The sequence below is a fragment of the Melanotaenia boesemani genome, chromosome 11, assembly GCF_017639745.1.
Source record: "Melanotaenia boesemani isolate fMelBoe1 chromosome 11, fMelBoe1.pri, whole genome shotgun sequence".
Taxonomy (NCBI): domain Eukaryota; kingdom Metazoa; phylum Chordata; class Actinopteri; order Atheriniformes; family Melanotaeniidae; genus Melanotaenia; species Melanotaenia boesemani.
Window position 1 is genome coordinate 5,029,228 of NC_055692.1, and position 23,128 is coordinate 5,052,355.

Genomic DNA, 23,128 nt, shown 5'->3' on the forward strand with positions numbered 1-23,128 from the left:
TGTCTTCTGCATCCGTTGGATGTGAAACGTCAGTAAGAGACTCTAACATTAATATCTTCCTTCTCTCTAACATCAGAAAATCTCCTTTTCCTAACATTGGTTTAAGATTTTTTCATCAGCGTGTTTGCAAGGTGGAAGCTGAAGTGAAATGTTTGAAGTGTGGGTTTCTACTGGTCACATGACCAACCAGTGCGATCTACCATGCTGCACATCACTGCATTCTTTACATTTTAAACAACATCACAGCTCTTTTGGAGATGATGTTAAACTTTCTCAAGAATTGTGATTAGACTAATTTCAAAGCTTTTGACTGCATTAAAAAAAAACACATTTCTACACCTTAACTTTATTTAAAAATCTAAATTACACAAAAATACAACCATCAATGTTGGTGATAAATAGAAACTGATACATCTCTGTGTGCTGGAGCAAATCCCTACTTCTGCTATGTATAACAAACCAAATCAGTATCACTAAGTGTTCCTCCCACTGGCCCCTTGTCCGTCATACCCATCCATATAAATACAGAGCTTCACCTCTTTTCTGTGTCAGGTCAACAGTGATGTGGGGCTGTGAAGAAGAGCCGGATGAGGAAGAGGATGAGGCGTCGGGTGAGAGGCAGAACTCCTCGGGTGGTTTCTCCGTCATGGAGAAGTAGTCTGGCAGGAAGTCGCTGTAGCTCTGCTGCAGCTTCATGGACTGACCCACTGAAAAACAAGCAAACAAACACAGTTCTGGCTCACATCTAAATTTATTTACTAATATGCCAAAACTATACAGCAAAAAAAAAAAAAAAAAAAGAGTCTGAAATAAAGTAAGCTACAAAATTAAATAAATGAATAAAAATAAAAAGTAATAAATAAATGATAGTAGGTGATTAATGATTTTATTCAATAAAATAAAAGAAGACTGGAAGGGGTCTGTTGCACATTTGCAAAAATAGGCATCAAGGTTATAAACTTACTGTCAATAAACAATAAACAACACAGCTAGAAAAAAACCTCTTCTAGTATTTTACTCTTACTTTACATAATCTTTGGACCTTGAGCTTCCTAAAGAAGTTATAAAGTTTAACGTATCCAAGCCTATTTTATTTAAATCTAGATAATCCAACATGAGCACCATTGAGCCGTCCCAGTGCGTGGCCAGAGTGAGCTGCAGGGAAATCGAACACATTGCGTCTGGCAGGTTGTGTTCCCCCGCCCCGTCTGAGCTCCACGCAACCAGACGAGTGGCCCCCAGAGACCCTCTCCACCCCCAGAGGGTTTCGACGACGGTACTCCCTCCATTTGAGAGCCTGTGGAGAGAGGTGGTGTGCTGTTGGGGGCGTGGAGGTGTTAGGGTTGTAATGATGGTGAAGGACAGGTGGGGGTTATAGGATGGTTTGTCAGGAAAATGAGGAGAAAGCAGCAGAGGGGGGGCACGTGGAAACAGTGAAGGGAGGACAGGGAAAGGTTTTGGTTCATGCAGAAATGGAGAGAAGAAAAGAGAAACAGAAGTAAGAACAACAGCAGCTTCTAGTTCAAGTACATCAACGCTCGGCTTGTATTTGTTCAGCATCCAACTGTCCCCGATCACGTCTGAGTTTATGAGCAGATGCAAGCAATTTAGTCACGAGAAACAGAAGCAATGCCCTCTTTATAGTAGAAGATATTATTAATCAGGACTAAATAAATTATTATTATTATCTGGTTCTTCTTACTGGCCGTTTTCTGGTCTGCAGCATTCAGGTGTGTTAACAGAAGACCAACGCTCTGACCGATGATCTTAGAGAAATAATCGTTGCTCTCTATTAATCTGGGAAGTGTTACAAGGTTATTTCTAAATATTTGTGGTCCATCATTTTATAGCAAAAAAGATTATTTCAAAGTGAAAACAGCTGAAAATCTTCTCAGGAGTAGATATCCCAGCAAGTTCAGCTCAAGTTCAGAGAGAAAACCTTCATCTCTGACTCTTCAGGCCTCCACTGGCATGTTAAATGTTAAAGTGCATGACAGTTCAGTTAGAGAAAGACTGAAGACGTATGGCTTGTTTGAAAGATTTGAAGGAGAAAGCCTCTTCTCTCTAAAGAGAACATGGCAGCATGGTTTACATTTGCAAAGCTGCATCTTAAGAAAACCAAAATACTTTTGAAACAATGTCCTCTGGACAGGCCAGACCAGAGTGGAGATGTTTGTTTATTATGTATGGCGTAAACACAGCGTATCAGCACAAACATCTCATACCAGCTGTTCCGCATGGCGGTGGAGAGCCGATAATCTGGGCACCTTGGAGTGAAACTTGATAACTGAGGGTCTACAATCATCTTCAAGACCATAACTGAAGCATTATTTGCCTTTTTTTGTGAACCTTAAGGCCTGGTACACACATAAGGATTGTCGGGCTGATTTTGTCCCAATTTTGCCTCTTCCCGACCAAATGCTCGATTATCCTGAGTCTTATAAAATTTCCCTGTACAATTATCATTTGGTCTGAGGTGTTTTACAAGCAGATTTGTCCCTATAATCCACTCCGAAATGGGTCGTAGCCGTATTTACGACCCAATATCGTCACGTGTGAGGAAAGCCGGCAATTGTGACTGTGTGGGTGATGACGTGGCAGGGATGTAGCCAATCAGAGAGCAATCTGGCTGGGGAACAAGGAAGTAAATAAACACTGTGTTCACGCCGTCTCCAGTCTGTTATTTTGTTTCCAATTCTGGCTTTTTCTGTTAATAGTCCCAAGACCACCATCATTCCCTCGTCCTACACATCCTCTTCCATGCTGTGTTGTGTTTTCCGGTGGTTGCTGTGTTTCTTTCTTTGTTTTTTGCTGGTTGTTGCTATGGTTCTTCTTCTACGTTTTTGTTAGATCACGTTTGGTCATGTGAGATGTGCGGCTCGGAGGACTAGGTTGTAAATGAGTTGGACAGCATCGTTATGTATGTGTTGTTCTGTGATTACATTATCAGACCACACCACACACATTACGATCAAAACTGTTAAATGCCTGATGTTTTATCTTCACGTGTGAGGTCTTGACCAGATAAAAAAATCTCATAGGATTAAAAAAATCCTTATGTGTGTCCCAGGCTTAAGTCTGTTGTGATGAGGTTTATAACTGAATAACAAGAAATAAAAATTACAGTGATAAAGAACCAAACAGAAAAGATGGACAAAGTGTAAAACAGTGTAAAGCATAAATTACTCTTGTGAAACTTGAAAATCTTTAATTATAAAAATAATAGTTTTTAGTTAATTAATTCTGACTCAGTGATGTTCAGGTTTTCAAATTGTGGTTTGTGATGACAGTAATAACAAATATCTTCACATTAAGCAGCATTTCTGCCCGACAGCATCCCTAATTTCTTCATAAACCTACCATTTTGTGATCTGGTTCCAGGTCCTTTGCCTCCTTCCACATGCTTCCCAGAGTCCAGACAGCCCAGCGGGCTCAGAGTGTCACTATGGAGTGATGGTAAGCTATGCAGAGCTCCACGGTGGAAACACTGTCCCTGCACTGCTGGCAGTGATGGTGGCACCACCCCTCTCTTCACTCCCAGGGATGGAGGTGGAGGTGTGGGAGGTAATGGAGCCGACCCCTCTCCCTGTTTGGTGTGAAGCATGCCGAGGCCAGCTGACAGCGGACAGGAGAGGCTGTGTGAGGGCTGTGGGCTGGGGGTGCAGGTGGAACAAGTCCCAGAGCTGGTTGTCCCCTGGAGGCGAACCGGGGAGTAGCTCCCAAGAGGAGATGGTCGCACCGAATCCAGAGGAGGAGGAACTGTTGTGCTAAAAGAACCCGGGTACTGATGTACATTATTTTCGGCCGCATCTTCGCTGTCCTCGCTGACTGGACCTCCGGAGGCAGCGCCTGAACCAGAACCCGAGCTGGAGCGGGCCTGCATTCCAGGATGGTAGCCGGTGAGCAGGGGCAGCAGAGGCTTGGGCTGAGGGGGCTTGGAACTGAACTGGTGGTGGAATGTGAAGGGCTGGATGGGGAGGCTGGTGGGCCGCTGATCTTTGCTGTAGCGGACCACCGGCGCTCGGCTGTCGGACGAACTTGAAAGACCACCTGATGGAAGAAGAAGTGTTAAGTTAGTGAACGGAGTCGTTGTAGAGAACACAAGAAAAATTTACAATCTTCCAAATGCTGATTTTTTTTTTTAAAGTACAGAGTTTATTTAGTGTCATGTCATTATAAAAAATATCTGATTATATTCAAATTTTTGATGGATCTGTTCATTTTGTCAACTCAAGTTGCTTAGATATTCATCCAAGCTCATATGTGCAGGAAAAACTTTGAATTTAATAAAAAATATGAAATACATTCATGTTTGACTCACAAAGCTGATTAGAAAAGAACAAAAATATCGCAGTGCTTGATGCTGCATGGATTCTTCATACATATCTTCAATTGAAGTATTATTTAAAGTGAACGGTTGGTTGTTTGACCCTAAACATGTTGGAAGTTCAAGTCAAAATTAACAATTTGTGCAAAAAGGAATTCCAAGAAAAAGATAGGTCCACAAGAATAAATGGCACATACAGCCTGATACAAAGCCTCCTGCAACAGTGTTCATTATGCTGACGCACAAAAATTCTGTTTAATGGCTTCAAATAAAATTTTAAACATTCTAAAACATCCTACCTGCTGCGTGAAAGGAAGATAATCCATTTAGATTTACATCAATGTCAAACATTAAGCTGAAATCGGTGAATTAATGAAGCCATTACAGTTCATTCTGTGGATTGACTAAATAATTAATCTACAATCATTTCAGAAATATACTTTATAGATACGAAAGGTCATAACTGAAACCAGAAAACACAAAGCTCAACAGGCCTTATCACAGACAGCCATACTGCACTGTCAGGCCCACACACACACACACACACACACACACACACACACACAAACACGCTACCCACCCAAAAATACACTCCAACAGACATGGACTTAACCTGAAAACACTGCGTCAGAAGAGAAACCTTGAAGAAGAAGCCTTTTTCTGCACTGACTCGGTAAACTGAGTGTGTTTTCATGTGTGTGTGTGTTCCAAGATCCAGAGTGCTGCATGACAGACAGGAGTGTGTGTGACGTGTGCAGCGTTGCGCAAGCTGTTTGTCACCCGTAAGCCGGCCCACTGCTGCCCCTTGAGCTGGGCGCAGTAATACCTCTCGGCCACAGGTGGCGACATTGAGCTGCTGTTAGGGGTTGGAGGCTGAGCAGTGCTACTCACCCAGAGGAGAAAGCCTCCCTCTCTGCCACTTATCTGCTTCATCATCCCTCTATTTTAAAAATTTCCAGAGTCTCCACCTCTTAGTTTCTTTCTTCTTTCCCCTGCCTGGTCTCCTCTCCCACATCTGAATCCATCAGACAGCCACAGCTTTTCCTTCGCAGCTCTGTGCTTCATGTTAGCATCATTAGCGAGCAAACTGTCTCCCTGGGGCTTTTGAAAAAGGCTGCAGTGAGACGGCACAGCTGAGTGATGTGAAGTCTAATGAATAATATATAATCTAACATGCTGCATAGCATCTCATTATAGTCTTAAATCATCACAGTCCTTCAGGATACATTGATATAAAGTCCAGAACAATCTGAGACACAAGATATATACTTTAGAAATGCCCCACTCAAGCTACTATTGAAGGGCTTAAACAAATAAAATAACACCCAATGCTTAGAGCATGATTTAAAATATCAAACTACTACTTTGATCTTGCTTCAGCGGAAAGTTTGGGAAAGTGCTCTTCTGCTCTTTGTTGGGCAAATTTAATAAAAACAACCAATACTACACTTTTATAATACATTTTATTTTGTAAATAAAACTCTAAAAAGGAAATATAAGGGCATTTTCAATTATTTAAATTACAGTTTTTTTAAATACTGGATTCCACAATCTGGATTTTTATCATTAATACTAATTTACTTCAGATTTAATGCTAAAAAAACATCCATATTATGGAGGTAAACGTCTAAAAGCTCTCTCCTACTCTAAATATTAACTTTTCCTTTTGGAAACAAGCACATTACAAGCAGAGTAATTTAATACAGCTTTACAGACATCTACTTGCTGCTCTTTTATGTAAATGATGCAGAAAATTAGATGTGGGAGCAGATAATAGCGACCTCAGGGTAGGTTAGTCCATTTTATTTGAGGCTTTTGTTATACAAACAATCCAATTTTAATCCAATTTTAATCCAATTTTACACAATTTGCTTATTCATAAAAAACAAAACATTACAACCTCTTTTAGGAGACTGGATATGATCAGAGGGAAATGTAGTAGCACTAACACACATTCTGTCTTATCCAAATAACTAGGAGAGGAACAGGGGGTAATTGTCAAGCAACAACATTACTACCAGATAATCCTTTTATGTTTCTGAACTCTTCCCCTTTTATGAGTCTCCAGTTGTGTGAAATGATAAAGACAGGACAGCTGAGGCTTTGTGGGATGTTCCCACTCTGCTACCTTCATTCCTGACATATTGTACATAGACGTCCTCTAAAGGAATTCCAAGGATGAGTGTGTTGGTATGTGTGTGTTTATGTAAACACCAACACAGCAAACAGCTGAGACCAACCAGCGCTGCCTGTTGTCAGCATCAATAAACTGATCAGATGTGGGCCAAACAACTAGTTACTGGAAATTATTTTAAGCTAAAGCTGCTGCAGAAGGCAACAAAACCAGCAAATTCCTGCACAACTTTACCCAAAAACATGCTTTGGCGTACTAAGAATGTCTAAGATCAGCACCCACAACATCCTCAGGTAAAACTAAAAAAGCTTTAGGACACTGGAGTCAGATGTCACTTGTATACATGTATGCTAGTGGTGAGGTGTTTAGCTAAATTTTACAGAGCAACCGGAGTCCTTGTTTTGGTATAATTCAGGCCTCAGGGCGCCCTGGATCACAATGACATCCAAACAGAGACAAACAGAAACACACACACAGCAGAGCTACAGAGCTCAGTATGGTTACGCAGAGCACAGTGGGTGGGTGGGGGGTCTGCATCATTATCCTCTCTCACTTGATTGTTACTCAGAGCACGTTTGGCCCACTTCAGCCTTTCATACCTGCTAAAGTTAAAACACACAATCTGCATCAGTCTGTCCTGAAAACATCTACATGACTTCACACCAGGACATGGTCTCCTATACACACACAGAACGTCTAAATCAGGCACACATCACACAACAACTACTCTGCTATGTCTATTTTATTTATTGAGTAAATCTAATTTCCTTCTGGCTAAAGACATGCTGCAGTTTGATAATGGCCCGTCTTTTCATGCAACTAAAGCCTGGTACACACATAAAGATTATCGGGCTGTTTTTGTCCCGATTTTGCCTCTTCCTGACAAAAGACAGCAAACTCCCGATTATCGTGAGTCTTTCTGCACAATTATAATTTGGTCTGAGGTGTGTTACGAGCAGATTCGTCCCAATAATCCACTCCAAAACGGGTCGTAGCTAAGAAACATGTTCAATATTTACGACCCGATATCTTCATATGTGTGAGGAAAGCCAATGAGTCATGAATTGTGAAAGTGTGGATGGTGACGTGGTACGGAAAGTAGCCAATCAGGGAGCGAGCTGACTGGAGAACAAGGAAGTTGTGTTCACGCCGTCTACATCCAGACCACAATCATTCCCTCGTCCCATACATCTTCTTCCATGCTGTGTTGTGTTTTCCGGTTGTTACTATGTTTCTTCTTGATTTTTTGCCGGTTGTTGCTATGGTTCTTCTTCTATGTTTTTGTTACGTGAGATGTCTGGCTCGGAGGACTAGATTGTAGATGAGTTGCAGGACAGAATCTTTATGTGTGTGTTGTTTTGTGATGAGATTATCGAACCACACCACACACAGTACGATTAAAACTGTTAAATGCCTGATTTTTTCATCGTCACGTGTGAGGTCTCGACCAGATAAAAAATCTCGTAAAATTAAAAAAATCCTTATGTGTGTCCCAGGCTTAAAGAAAATAATCACCCAAATTGAGGGAGATATTCCATCACTGCAGCCACGAGGCAGGTTATACTTAAACTTTTATCCCAAGTTTACAACAAACCACTTCCTTTTATTTATTTTTATTTACATATTATAATGCATCTATTTTTATATTGTTTTTGATGTTTTATTAATTGTGAATAAAAATATCAAATCAAAATAATTTCAACTTAAAATTTAAAGTAAGCCTTCACATATATAACCAAATTAAAAAACAAACACACACCTAATCATATCTCACACACACATAAACATTAAGCACGCAAAAGCACCCAACTTTTGACTTTTCCAGCCCCCCCAAAAAAAGACCTAAAAAGTAATTTTATCGTTAGCAGGGACCTACCTTCTGCTTTGGTCCGAGTCTCCCTCGCCCCTTCCAGGTGTCGTTGTACGTTTCCATGACTGTAGCATCTTGTAAAGGGAACAGGGGACAGCGTTGGACTGGCTGCCTCCAAGCGCTGCTCCAGGATCGGAGAGAAATCCACAGAGGAGTGCGAGTGGTTGGAGTAATTAGAGGCAAAAGGGTCTGAGGCCAACTTAAGTGGCGGGGATCCCCCCGCTCCTCCGTTTCTCCGTTTGCTTCTGGCGATCTCCGCGAAGGAGGTGACACGAGGGGGAGGGGGCGGGGTCGAGGCGGCACCCTCGCTGAGCCGGACGGGGCAGCTGAGCATGCGCTCCAAAGAGCCAAGCCGCGGAGACGGAGACTTGTCCAGGTTGCGATCGTAGCTGCGAGATCGGGGGCGGTTTCCAGAGGGGCCTCCAGCTCCAACAACTCCCCGTCCAGTCGTGGGGGGGGATATGTTGACATACACCTGGCCCTGAATCATGGCAGGAGCAGTTTCGGCCCCACCAGCAGCTTCCTGGGTGGTTTCCTCTTTGTCCTCTTCCTCATCATCATCATCATTTCGCTGAATAAAGGAGAAAAAGAATTCAAAACACAAACACAGATTTTAATAAACTGTTTAATCTTGTTAATCTCCACTATGATGGGATTTGCTTCATGCAACTAACTGCAGATGGTGGTCTAAAACAAGCCAGTGCCAGACTAGCGTCAGTATCATCATGGCTATTTTAGATTAGGAATTACTGGAATTACTGTCACTGTCCTGGGCCTTCAGTTATGATTCAGTCCTTAAAATACATCAGTCTTTTCTGCCCTGCTGTTGCTTTTAATCTGATGAACCTTCACCAAACTACAAAGTTACATCATACAGAGACAGTAAAAAACTCTTACACTGGTAGCTGTAACAGATAACACCCACATATGAGCAAATTCCAAAATACTCCTTGTTTTACAATTGATTTCAGCTCCACAGTCAATATCCGTCCTTGTTCTTGCATTGTGGAAATTACATGGCTCTAGTAGTGCACAGTAACTTTACATACAGCCCTTGCAGCTGAATCATGAAGATCTTGATGACATGCTTGAAAATTTTCAAGAAAATTAAATGAAAACATCAAACTCAACTAATAAGGAATTTATATGTGGGATTTGAGAGGCATCTTGTGATGCATTTCTCTGACAGTGGAACATAGTTCATATAAAAAAATATATATTTTTATGATATTTTATCATTAGAGCAGGCGACTCTTCGCTTTGAGAGATTACAAGAATGCTGAACTTAATAAAACATTTTAATTTAAAATCAAGAAATACCCTATTATTATATAAAAATTCCCCAGATTATCCTGATAAATGGCCCCGTGAATCATTAAGAGTAATGAAAAAAGAAAAAAGCTTACTCGAGATAAATGGCCATCTTCGTCCTCTTCCTCTAGTCCCTCCTCATCGGCTCGTTGTCTGAACAGGAAGTACTCGCTGGGCTGAGTCGGGGTGGGGCTGCCTTTGCTGTGCTCATCAGAGCAGCTGTTGACCGAGGAGCCGGCGGGACTCGGAGACGACTGGGACGAAAGGTCGCAGGTGACCAGTTTGTAGTAGTTCTGGGTGGCGACAACCAAGCGGGCTTGACTTTGCAGACAGGAAGCAAGGTCTCCGGAGGAGCCGCCATGAGGTGGGTGGTAGGAGTTGCAGTTGGCATCGAGGTCGAGAGCCCCCTGGTGCTCCATGGAGCAAGAGCAGGTGGAGGAGGTGGACAGGTGTGGTTCACGGATTTGAGGGAAGGTGTTGGAAAGGCAGGACGGCTGCTCCTGTGTACAGGGAGGTTCGGTCGGGGAGGTGTGAAGGTCCAAGTAAAAAGCTCCTCCGGCCGAGTCGTGCTGGTTTCCTGCTAGATCGGAAACAGATGAGATGCAGGAGTGATCGGTGGAGCTGTTCAGGTTGCCAGGCCCAGACGCAGGCTGCTTCTCTGGGATGCTGTTGTTCATCTTGTTGTAAATGGCGCTGAAGTTGACGAGGATGCCGTCGGAGCTGTTGCAGGAGGAGTCGCTGCCGTAACCCTGCTGGAACTCGGAGAAAGGCTCAGAGAAGGCTTCAGGGAAGTGCTGAGGGTAGTTCTGCGAGAGAGCGCAGCAGGAGCAGTGCTGAGTGGAGGAGCTGGAGGAGTAGGAACCCGTCTTGCTACTTCGGCCGCACTTCATCGGATGATCTTCGTCTTCTTCATCGTCGTCGCCCCAGTCATGCTCTCCGCAATCCATAGACATGTTGGAGCCGCTGCTTCCGTGGCGGCGCTGGCTGTCCAGACCCAGGATGTTCAGGTCCTCCAGGTGATTGGACAGATCTGAGGCTGCACCTCTCAGGGATCCCCGGCTGCTTCCTCCTACTGAGCTGTGTAAAAGAAAGGGCTCGGAAGCAAAGCCAAGGTCGTGCAAATGAAAGGGAGCCATCCCGTCATCGAGCACAGAGTTTGTGTCACTGTGGAGGTGAAAAGAGGAGTCTTCCAGGTAACCACTGAGGTTGTCGCCATCTTCCTCTTCTTCTTCCTCTTCATCTTCAGCATTCAGCAGGAATGGATTATGACGCAGGGGATTCCTGTTCCTCGGTTTGGCTCTGGGTAACGTGTGAGCTGTAATCAGCTGGTCCTCTGAATTGCTCGAGGTAAACGATGAATCATCGCTCGCCGTGCTGCCCCCTCGCCCACCACCCTTCCTTTCTCTTCCTCCGTTGTGGGAGGACCAGGAGCCACTGGAGGTTTGGATCAGGCTGCTGTAGAGCAGAGCCTCTCTCTGGAGAACATCTCTCTCTGGCAGGGATGTGGTGCGACTCAGGCCCAGGTTCTCCGGTGGGCTAAATGGGTTGCTCCTCTTCAGTGAGCTCCCGCAGCCACCTTGCCGCCCCCCCGTCACCTGACAGTGTACCAGGGGAATGTGATGCACAATCAGGGTCTCACCAGACAGTTTAGGAGGGCTGTCCATGGTCCAAGAAAAAGAGGGGATGGTGGGAGTGGAGCTAGAGCAGCTGGGGGAGGCCCTGTGTGGGTGAAAGAAGGTGAAAGCACTGCTTGTTGACAGTTGTTTTCACACTGTGTTTGTCGGGCCCAGTTCTGCAGTCCTGCCAGGGATTTGGAAGGAGAGGTCAGGAAAGTCTACGCCGTGGTCAGAGTGGTACATCTGGAAAATACATAAAAAGACAGAAAGGGTGTTTTGAGTGCAGGCATGTTACAGCAAAAGTGACTTTGAATTAAGTATTTCAGAAACTGCTGATCTACTGGGATTTTCACACACAACCATCTCTAGGGTTTCCAGAGAATGGTCTGAAGAAGAGAAAATATCCAGAGCAGCAGTTGTCTGGACCACAATGTCTGGTTGATGTCAGCGGTCAGAGGAGAATGGACAGACTGGTTAGAGATGATAGAAAGACAACAGGAATTCAAACTGGTTCCAACCAAGGTCTGCAGAACAGCATGTCTGAACACACAACACGTCCAACCTTGAAGCAGATGGGCTACAGCTGCAGAAGACACACCGGGTGCCTCCTGTCAGCTAAGAACAGGAAACTGAGGCTACAATTCACACAGACTCACACAGACCAACACTGGACAATAGAAGATAGAGAAACGTTGCTGGTCTGATGAGTCTCCATTTCAGCTCCACATTCTGAACTGTGTCATGCTATCATGTCAATATGGAGCATTTTAGGAACATTTCCAACACCTACTTAAATCTATGAAACCAAGAACTAAGGTAGTTCCTAAGATAAAAAGGTGGTCCAACCGATACTGGGGAAGGAGACCTGATGAAGTGGCAGGTGAGTGTACTTCCACCTCAGTGGAGGGAAAAGACAAGAAATAAGATGTTAAAAAAAAAAATCACTGGAGCTTACAGTCATCCAGCTGAACAGCATCATTTAAGACTCCCAAACCTTCTTTAAAAATTGAGTGACTAAGTAAAGCCGGGATCGTCGTCATGTCATGGCATTACAAGATTTTGCCGAGCCCTTCCAGAGCAACAAAAGGCATTACAGAAGTGTTTTCACACAGTCCTATCCCCCCATTAAAGGCTTCATGAGAGCCCCCAAGAGGATTTGAATATTTTACAAACTCTAACATGACTAACAAATAATCTCATCTACAAGAGCTCCAGTAACAGGACATTATCAAGCATCTAAATCTTCAGACGCAGCAGTCAGCATCACATGATGTGGAAACTGTGAGATCCACATACGTGTCAAGCAGCTGACTCTCAAACAGGGCGATGATCTCACCCTTTTTCACACAGCACACCCTAAATATCACACAGATAGAACAGACTTCATCTTCCCCCAGTGCCTCTACACAAAGAGCACATGAAAATTATTTGCATTTGGCTGCAGATAGATAGAACTATGTAGAATCTATATTTTTGCAGAATGACGCTGAATACTTGTAGATATTGTTCTGTTGCATAGATGATTCTTCAAAGATGAGTGATTGCATTTAGCAAGTGGTATATAATTATGAATTATGTAAACCTTCCCATAATGTTTACCACATTTATGATAGGATTACTTCTTTTGCAAGATGTTGTCACACAGCTGAATGAAACAAACAACTTTGTTCTTCTATTTTTCCAGCCTTTCACTTGCTTCCTTATCTAAAAAGACACAGTACTTTTCAGCTAAGACTCTGAAAACACTCTCCATCATTTGTCCATGCCATTTCATATTAGCGTTGAAATGATTGTTTTATGTATTGTAAAAAAAGCCACCCTGCTAGAGCCAGATTAATCACATTTAGCCTTGTTAAATTAATAACCGTCTTCAGTTTTTCCAGTTAAGTAATAATGAAAGGAACATTATAAGCCGGATTAGTGCTGAAGGCCTGTTTTAAAACACTGACTCATAACTTGGCCTCAATCTTACCTGTTTAATTAAGCATAATTCTATATAATCTTAAGGTAATTAAAATCAAGTCTAAATTCCTGTCAGGAAATGAAAGTGGAATATTTTCTGCTTAAATTGACCATAAATGGGACAAATATAAAGTAATATGGTAAATACCTAGTTTAATAAATACAGATTTATATGAACAGTAAAACATTGATGCAAAATAATGAAAAGACCCCTTTAAGAGCAATTATTACCGTGTGTAGCAAGGGAGGCTTAATCACCTTTCTGAGGGTGCAGATCTAAATGTTAGCAGAGGGACACCAGGATACCTGGTTGCACCATAATAGCTGAGACGGCTTCTTGACAGGTGACCTTTAAACTGAGAATAGAGTGGCATTTGCTGTCAGCTTCACCTGTAGAGCTGAGCCTTTTTATCTCATAGCTGAGAGCTCTGCGGCTCAAATAAATGAGGACTTTTCATAAACTCTGAAAAATAATGATTTGTTTTAGAGTCTTAACTTGATTGTTATTGGAGGAAAAGCAACTACAGACGGTTAAACCCTATTTTGAAGCAGTAACTCTTCGCTTTGTCTTGAATAAAGCAGATGGTAGTCTCCTGCCTTGCTCAAGGGCACCTTGTGATAGCTTTTCAGGGCAAAGCTAAATCCATACACTACATCCCATGACTTCTAACCATTACTGTTTTATATCCTGTTATCATAAAACACATACTTTCTTTCCATGTAATCTTAATTTCTAACAGTTTTTTTAAAATTTCTAACAAATAATTTTACAATCATCATTTCACTACAACTAAGAAAATGTAGAGATCCTCCAGTACCATAACAAACAGGGGAGCTTGGGGAAAATAACGCTACAAGTAAGAACCTAATAACATTACATAAAATCCTAATCTTTTCATTTTTTATTCAACTGACTGGAAGCAGCTCTGCGTACTAATGGTTGTTGACTATTTTGTACAAACTTGCCCAATTCTGATATTAGTCATATGGAAAAGAAAAACAATGCACAATTACCAGTGGAGGGCGGTAGAAAATGCTTAAAAAGGTCATTTTAATGCAAAGTAAAGTTCCTCTCGACAGGAAGAACCATTAAAAGCATGAGCTTAGTCATTAGGAAAATGAGCGCAGACACTCAGCACCAAACAAGGGAAGCCAAAATGGATTTAAGAGATTAGCTGTAGAGTAAAGAAGGCTGGAGTGTTTAATGAGTGTCCTGACATGACAGCTGGCCTTATGTGGACACTAGCCTGAACTGTCAGGTTTAGTTTATTTCAGGTATAAAGTCCATTTTCTTGTACAGAGAATATGGCTTAAGTAAGTAACCCAAGGGTGTTCAAACTACGGCCAGTGGGCTAACTGCGGCCTACAGTTATTTTTTAATGGGCCCTCAGGAAATTTTGTAAATACAATAGATCAGGGGTGGCCAACGTCGGTCCTCAAGAGCCACAATCCTGCAGGTTTTCCATGCATCCCTGCACCAACATCCCTGACTCAAATTAAATGGATAAAACAGCCTATAAGGATCTGCACAATGACTCATTAGTTTAGGTCAGGTGCGTCGGTGCAGAGATGCATGGAAAACCTGCAGGATTGTGGCACTCGAGGACTGACGTTGGCCACCCCTGCGATAGAATGTGGCCCGCACTTTTGCTTGAATGTATTGCATTTCTTAGTTTTACCACCAAGGGGGGCTACTGTTGAACAAGGCCGCTGCTCTACTAAAAGAAGGAGAATCAGAAAAAAATTACCACAGGTTACCAAACATTAAAGAAACATAAGAGACCGTGAGTTAAAAAAATTTCAGACACAGTGGGAAAATAATTATTTTTTCAAAGAATTAGAGGGAAACGTGTTTGATTTGCAGTGAAATTGTGGCAGTGATGAAAGAGTATAATGTACGACAACACTAAGAGACACAAACATGAGACCTTCGCGTCCTACACTGGTGCTGAGTGAGAGCAGAAAGTGAAGCACATGGCAGCTATTCTGCAGAGTCAGCAACAGTAGTTTTCCCGCTCTAAGAAATGCAGAAGTCGCTCAACTCATTGCCAGACATGGCAAGCCTTTCAGACGGGAACAACACAAAACAGTGTCTCGTTAAAATCGCCAAAACAATGTGCCCAGAAAAAAATGCCGGACTTCAACAATGTCAGCCTCCAGAAACACAGCTGTGCGACGCATCAAAGACTTGCCAGTCAACATTAAATACCAAGTGTTGGATAAAACTTGTGCTTTTGATTTTTACTCCAATCTGTGTGTGTGTGTTATTTTTTCATAAATAACTGTGATATTAAGTAATCAAGCTGGCATTTAAATGGTTAAAATCCTGATAGTTATTTAATATTTGATAGTTGCAAGCGGGACTGAGACTTTGTTACAAACAATTGTGCCTTTTGAACTAACACAACCAAAATGCTGGCCACATGAAGAGAAAAACCTTCCCACAATGGATAAAAATGTCCATAGTGATCTATGAGGGCTAAAGAAAACACATGTGCTGTTCTTTTCACGCCAAATAAAAACAGCATTAAATTATTTGTCATTACTAGATTACAGCAGATCAGATAGCTGGTTATCAAGAACAAAGAGGCTGATTGTGGCCAATGAAACGTTACTTCCCACGCATCAGCAGAAACCCCAGCTACAATATCAGCCAATTAGAAGCAGCCCTGCTCTGTGGAAGCAGGTTTCTTTCTCTTTCTCCCAGTGCAGTGCCTGTCTGTACGAGAACCTCAACATTTCTTAAAGGTGTATTTAATATGGGGCACATCGAAAATCATCTGAATGATCTGCAGTCAGCTGTAGGTCATTATCATAAATGTGCTATGAAGAGCAATTAAATTGCTTATTGAAAATACAAATGCATTTCTCTAGAGACTACAATTTAAAAATAATAAACTGGATATTTTTCCATTCATCAGAAAACTAGAGGATAAACTGTACATAATAAATAGAAATTCATAAGATGAGTAAGAAAAAGTAAAACCAGTGATTTTAATAAAAAAAAAACTATTTAAATAGAAAAGAAAAATATTGACAGACTGATCATTTTTTGTTTTCTACAAGCATCTGCTTTATGGGTTCTTTGGGAAATTATTGCCACAGTTTTTGAGAAAAGGTTCGGGGAAAATGACCCATTTATGAAGCACTGAGGAAAAGGAAAGCACAGCTGTAACAAAGGACATCCTCCCTCTTATATCATGAGGGCTGCACTTCCAGGAATAAATGTGAGCCTGGGAGGAGGGAAGGCACACCCGCACCAGGAAAAGACAAATGACACATCCAGAGGAGAGGGCAATTATGATGATGGATGGAGTCTGTGCCCAGTTTACTGAAACAATCCTGTGAATCTGTGCAATAAAAACAACTGCAGAAGACAGGTCTCTGTGTAGACGTAGTGATAGCTAATACACTCAATTCAAAATGGACATCAATGCCAATTTAAATTGGCCTTTAGCAGAAGAGGATCGTTTATTGCTGAATCACTGATAGGGTTGTAACAATACATTAACGTACCTCGATTCAGTGGTCGGCTAGCCAATAACATGGATACAAACCATCATTCTGTTTGCTATAAGCAAATGCTAGAAGCATTCGCGGAACAAACAACCATAATTGAACAAACAAAAAAAAGCATTTAAAATAGGGCTAGGCGATATATCAGATATACTCGATGTATCCCGAGAAGTTTTACGTATCGTGAACAAACTGTCTGCATGTGACTGTTTTCATAGTTTCATGAGGAAACTGACTGTTCGGCTGTGCATGTTTCCCAGTGGTCATGAAGTTCTTAGTACACCGAAGCAGGAAACTCCTCCACCTGCTTCTCCTCCAGCTGCTCTTATTAAATAAGAGCTGATCTTAAAACCAGATATTTATGTCAATTTTGCAAGTGGTCGACTCTGCAATTGTTGTGATGTGGTGTGTTACGGACCCAGGTCTGAATGTATTTAAATTACTGTGTTTGGTTGCAACCAGGTGACTGGCCAGCTGTCTGGATTTCCTTAGCAAGTACCTGGCTGTACCATCACCTGTCCGCGATTGGCTGGCTCCATCATCACCCACCTTCATTGTCTGTGACACCCTGTGATTGGCCCAATTGTCTGACATCCACCTGGAGCTCCACTATTTAAGCAGGCTGCAGACAATCATTCAGGGCAGATGTGGTCGTTCAGAGCAGCTTGAAGTCTCTGGACTTGTGTTTTGCTGACCTGTGAATTAGGTTCATTTGTTGTGTAAAGGCTTGGGAAAAGCCATAGATGGACTAATTTGGGTCTTTGTTGTACTTTAGTTTTGTGAACGGCCTTAGGCCTTGGAATAGTTTGTTCAGAATCAAACGCTGTTTTAGGCCTTTAGTCGAGCTTGTTTGGATTTGAGTTTCTTTGTTCGTTCCTGTCTTTATTGTTGCCACCCCTTTTCTCCTAGCAGGTTGTAACATGGTGCAAAATTTAAACAACAACAACAAAAAAAATGTAGCAGATTTTAAAAGTTAGAAATAAACTTGATCTTCTAGGGTTGGTGGGAGTTGCTGTTGGGAGTTTGGGGCGCCCTTCTAATATAATGGTTGGAGAAACATGGGTTTTATTAAGTGTTTGAGTGCAGGCCACTGGTTCAATAATTAAAAAGTTTGTTGAGAGAGAAAGAACACAGTAAAAATAAATTTTGCCGAGCTTGCTTAAGTCCTGGTGTCTTTTTAATGCAAGATAATGTTGAATTCTATATTTACTCTGTGTTTTAGAGGAGATAAAAAAAAATTGAGATGTATATTGGGATAACGCCAAAAAATATCAGAATATCATTTTTAGGCCATATCGCCCAGTCCTAAGTTAAAACGGTGTGTCCCAGCTGAGCATGCTTAATTTATTTAAACCAGTTAAATTAGGGTACATACACACCAGGACAGTCTCTACACTCGGTATGGTTGGAGACTCGGTTCAATTGAGGGGTGCAACATTCTTCCAGACCGAGTCTGCGTTCACGCTGCACTACTCAAACTAATCTGACTTTTTAAATATCGTATTTCACTCCTCGCCAGAGGCGGTGCTGAATCAAGAATTACTGAAGGAGACAAGAAACACAAGGAAGAAGAAAACTTGCTCATCTATTGGTTAATGCACAACAACTCCTTTTTCACATCAGAGTAAAACATGGAGCTGCATAAGACCCTAGCGGTTTTGGGTCGACCGTATTTCTATCAGAACTTCTACCGAGACGTTCCTTCCAGCCAGAGCCGCCTATCATTCCACATACACTTATGTTCTGGTTGTGTTTACCCTCAATGCACTTTGCTTTGTAGACCACCTCCTGTATTTGGCTCACTTAAAGCGGACCAAGACCTGCATTTAGACCAGAATTTGCTTATTTAAAATAAATCAGGGTTAATTTGTGCATTCACAACTTATCAAATGAAGCAGACTTCCTGAACAAATGTACTAGGATTCAGGTCGAAAAGGCTGGTGTGAATGCGACCTTAAAGATAGCAAAAGTGAGCCCATTTAAATTCACGCCAAAAATCTGATCATTACCTGATTTCTGAAGTTATCAGATGATTCAAGTGATCATGTAGACAGCCCGATCGATATCCTTCATCAGATACTGGCAGTGATCTGATTGTGAGAAATTGGATTAACACACCTAGATTTCTCCATTTTACTATAATGTCTTTGTGCATGTAGGTTTTTATTTTGTTCATTTTTTTTACATCATATACAAAAAACTGCATCGCTTCTGTCTTTTCAACATTAAAAGAATGACAAAGCAGTCTCAACATGAGTGGAACACAAAAGAAAACATGATGGCGAACAGCAGCAGTAAATTGGAGTATAAATGAATGAAGTATTCATGTCTAGTCTATTCTGCAGGCTTATTAGCTCCCACATTAGCAGCTTGTGCTAATGCTAAGACAGTGGCAGCAGCATGTTCAGCCAAAACCAAATGTTTGGAAAATAACAGGAACATACTGGATAATAATATACTGGAAAAAGACAAGGGTTTTTTGAATATTACTTTTTAAAAGTGCATGTAAATACATCATATCCAATTATTACAATTATCTGGTTATCGGATTTCATTGATGGTCATTTAAATCGCCTCAATGTACCAAGCTGTTTGCCAGTCGCCAGGAAAAATACGACAGAAGAATGCTTTATTGTTTCTAAAACATACACCATCAGAGACAACAACCAGCAAAAAGGTTTGTGTGGAACTCCTTCAAGGAAATCAACCAAAATAAGGTCCAGTATAACCTCTGCCTGGTAAAGTTAGCATATCATTACCCTCAAAAAAAACCTTCAATTTATCATAGCAAGTTCTTGCCTTAAAAAACTTTTAAGAAGTGAAATAAAGCCAAATAACTTCAAATGCTTCTGGTATCTTTAAAATTGTGTCAGCAGGTGACTGAAGAACAATCGATAAGCATACAAGGTATATTTAACATGGCAGTAAGTTTTAATCTGGATGTCTGTGTCATAACAGTCATTTAACAGCTTGTTGGTTTTGGCTATTCCTCCCGATTCAGTGATTTTCAGCCACTGAGAAACAACAGAGCCGCACAAACTCATTTTTCCATTTATCCTCTGTTCAGACAGTCCCCGTGTCGCTCATCTCCAGCAGCACTGGTAGTGTCTGTAGCTGTCTGGCTCTTGTGTTATAGGCTATGTGTTCTCTCTCGGCTGAATGAATGGACCTTTTGTTTGTTGCACGCATTCACCACCACACAGCGCTCACATAAAATGAGAGGAAGTGCTGAAAAGAAGGAATACTGCCACTAAACAACCTGGAGGGCTTCTTGGGACTTCAGAGCTGCCCTGCATCACTGTTTACAACTCAATATGACAGTCTGTTAAGCAGTTTCCTTTAAAAACCAGAGACAAATGTCTACACAGATATATGGACATATATAGAAAAACAACCAGGAAATGACCCAGTGTCACAGCAGACTGAGCCGTGTATTTAGGCTGGAAATTTCCCACTAACTCCAGCCAAGAGTTGGGGGGAAAAAAAAACACCACAACAAAACTGCATCTGTGTTCCCTAGAAGTTTGACTTCCATTTCCCATTCGCACCACCATCACAGTCATTCAAAGAGTCACTAGCAATCAAATCAATCGCTTCTCCTTCATGTTTAAATTCAATAAATGACTGTAATACACTTTACAATAACATTTAAAAGACTAATGATCCTGATTCTGTTTTCTGGTTTATTTCAGGTGCCAATGCTAAAAGCATAAAGACACATTCATAATTCCTCTGCTTACTAAACTACTTCAGTTTGTTTGTAATTTTAGCATATGACTCTGCATCCAGGACAGAACGCTGCCTCTCGCCTATTAACTGCTGGGATCGGCTCCAGCAACCCTGAATTGGAATAAGGGGTGTAGAAACTGGATGGATGGGTTTTCTGCTGGAAATCAGGAACCCTTCCAGAAATCACCGTCTGTGAACACAGTTCATTGTGAAATCCACAAATGAAGCTATATAGCTATTTATAGGTACCACCTGGCTTGTCCAGTTTTAATATCTGTATTTCTTTCACAGTGCTTTAAATGTGAACTGACATTTAATATGAACCAATTTTATGTTTTATTTTAATCAAAATTAACAGGATGGGTCAGATGTGAAAAACATTTTTTCTTAAAAAGGGTTAAATGCAGATTAACCCTGACTAAGCTTAATTAAAGACAAATATACCAACTGTGGTGATGATTACAACACATCCAGATACTAACGTCTAGTATCAAAAGCTACTTTTTTTGTGTTTTGCTTCCTTTTCACTTACTGTTTCCTCTCACTCTTTTCCTCTTTCCCCAATCCAAGTCCTAAAACAAATCACTCTATTTCCATTATTTGTCCCAACCCCTCTCCAGTTTCACCAAATCCCTTTTCTCCTCTTTCTGTTTCGCTTTCATCCACTTTGTAAACTGCAGTGTAATGCATCTCTCTTTTTACTCCTCTCACCTTTTCTAATCATCTCTGTTCCTCCCTCTTTCCATATCTTTCCCAAGTTCAACAAATCCGACAAAGCTAACCTGTATATGATTTAGTCCGGACCATCTCACCATTCCACGGTGCTGTTGCTGTGGGAGATTACACAGCCCCAGTCCCTGGAAGCGTGATGTTGGTGAACGATTCTGCATTGCCAACATCACATTTTATCTGTACCTTTAAAATCTTTCAGAAAAGCATCTGAAGTATAAGCCATTTTACCCATTTTCACTTAGAAACTATTTAAGAAGGACATTATGGATGTAGCGTTTAAAATAACATATAAGGTTAGCATCTGAACAAACACTGTCCACAGACATGAGCTGATCTTATGCATGTTTTTAAGGGTCTGATCTTCATCATATGTGTCTTAAGTGAAAATTCAACAGTATATTAATAATCAAACACTGACTGTAAACACCTTACATTTTCTTTCCACACAGAAACATCTTACAGAGCTTTTCTTTCTGTTAATGATGCCTTAGAGATGCTCTGGTTGCTCGGCTGGTGACTGGAAGCGGCTGCAGCTTGACCCTACATGACCGATGACTGGCTGATCAGAGACTGAGAAAAATCTGGTTTTAAAAAAGAAGCTATTAGATGCCACAGAGGCACAGCTAGACACCGACATGTCTTTAGACTTAAAAGTTTGTAGGAGTGGACAGAATTCACTTCTTTTCCCACGTAGAGGCTCTAAAATTGACAGAAGCAATTCATAGATAAAAACAAAAAAAGAAGACAAGATGTGTTGATATCTTTGTCTGCAGAGCAGCTGTAGCACACTCTTATGTCAATGCTTAATTTCTTTGGAAAGAAAATCTGATTCATCAGACCTTCACAGAACTCAGTAACCAGAACTGACCATGAAAACTGCAATTGCTGCATCTCCAACCTCAGAAATAAGAGATTTCCACGCCGTGATTCAGCTGAACTTTCCATCATCATGTAATTACCACAAATGTGTTAGCTCCACACAACAGCACCCTGAAAAGGCCCACAGTATATTGGGTTTCCCAGCAGCTCTCTGTGCTCTTTCACAGTCAGACTAATCAGCAAGAAATACAGAGCTGGCAAGGCAACATTAATCTGCTTCAGCAATAACACACACGCAGCTCTCCAAAACAGTTGTCTGGGTGCCTTTAAATCAGTGAAGCACAGTTAGCTGCAAGACATGAAGGGAACAGAACTACCATTAATAGCTAGTGGGCAAAGCTGTGTGTGCATGTCTGTGTCTGACTCAAAGGTTACAAAATAGAAGCTGTACATCCACCATACAGCTATTTCCCTTTAGGAAAAAGAAACAAGTTCCACTTGACCCATAATTATTATTTTTTTTTATATCTATGAGTATTTACAGCAAAACAGCTGATTACACACTCAGTGGATGCATTTTTTAATATTAGCAGAATTCTTCTTTAAATGTGCATCATATCAAAAGGTAAAACTACTTGTCACACACAACTGCTGAGTGTTAGGGTGCCGATCTCCTCAGCTAAATCTGAAAAAACAAAATAGTACTTGAACACATCACCAAGACTACATCCAAGACATCCCATTAGCAGCGACACTACGGATGTCAGGATTACAGATTTTCTTAATACAAAAGAATCACTGTCTTACAGTCATCATGATTATTAAGCATCAATATAAAATGAACACTCCTTATAAGCCTTTAAATTTTAGTTATGGTTGTTAAAATTAACATAATGCAAAGAGATTATTCTGTAGAATTAACACATTATTTATTTATTTTGCCAAATGAATGCATAAACAACAAAGCTATTAAGCTATAACAAAAATCCAAATTTGGAATAATCTCTGCTTTTTTACAGCAGGAATATAATCCATCATAAACCACTTTATACTCCTTAATATATGAAGATTCTGACAGTTTTCAGGTCGAACATTTAGAGGATGGCTGCAGG

The 23,128-nt window shown here is 41.2% G+C and overlaps 1 protein-coding gene across 2 annotated transcripts in view; it reads right to left on the minus strand.

The window, feature by feature from the left end:
- Positions 1 to 23,128, minus strand: part of rusc2 (RUN and SH3 domain containing 2) — a 41,243-nt gene that overhangs the window by 13,154 nt on the left and 4,961 nt on the right. Inside the window, exons 2-6 of one of the 2 annotated variants that reach the window (XM_041999233.1) lie at positions 9,738 to 11,501; positions 8,338 to 8,902; positions 3,361 to 4,050; positions 1,123 to 1,317; positions 537 to 707 (exon numbers count right to left, since the gene is read on the minus strand). In XM_041999233.1, coding sequence (XP_041855167.1) covers positions 537 to 707; positions 1,123 to 1,317; positions 3,361 to 4,050; positions 8,338 to 8,902; positions 9,738 to 11,306 — 3,190 coding nt within the window. In that variant the 5' untranslated portion in view covers positions 11,307 to 11,501. The remainder of the gene's footprint in view (positions 1 to 536; positions 708 to 1,122; positions 1,318 to 3,360; positions 4,051 to 8,337; positions 8,903 to 9,737; positions 11,502 to 23,128) is intronic. The other variant, XM_041999234.1, reaches the window with a different exon arrangement.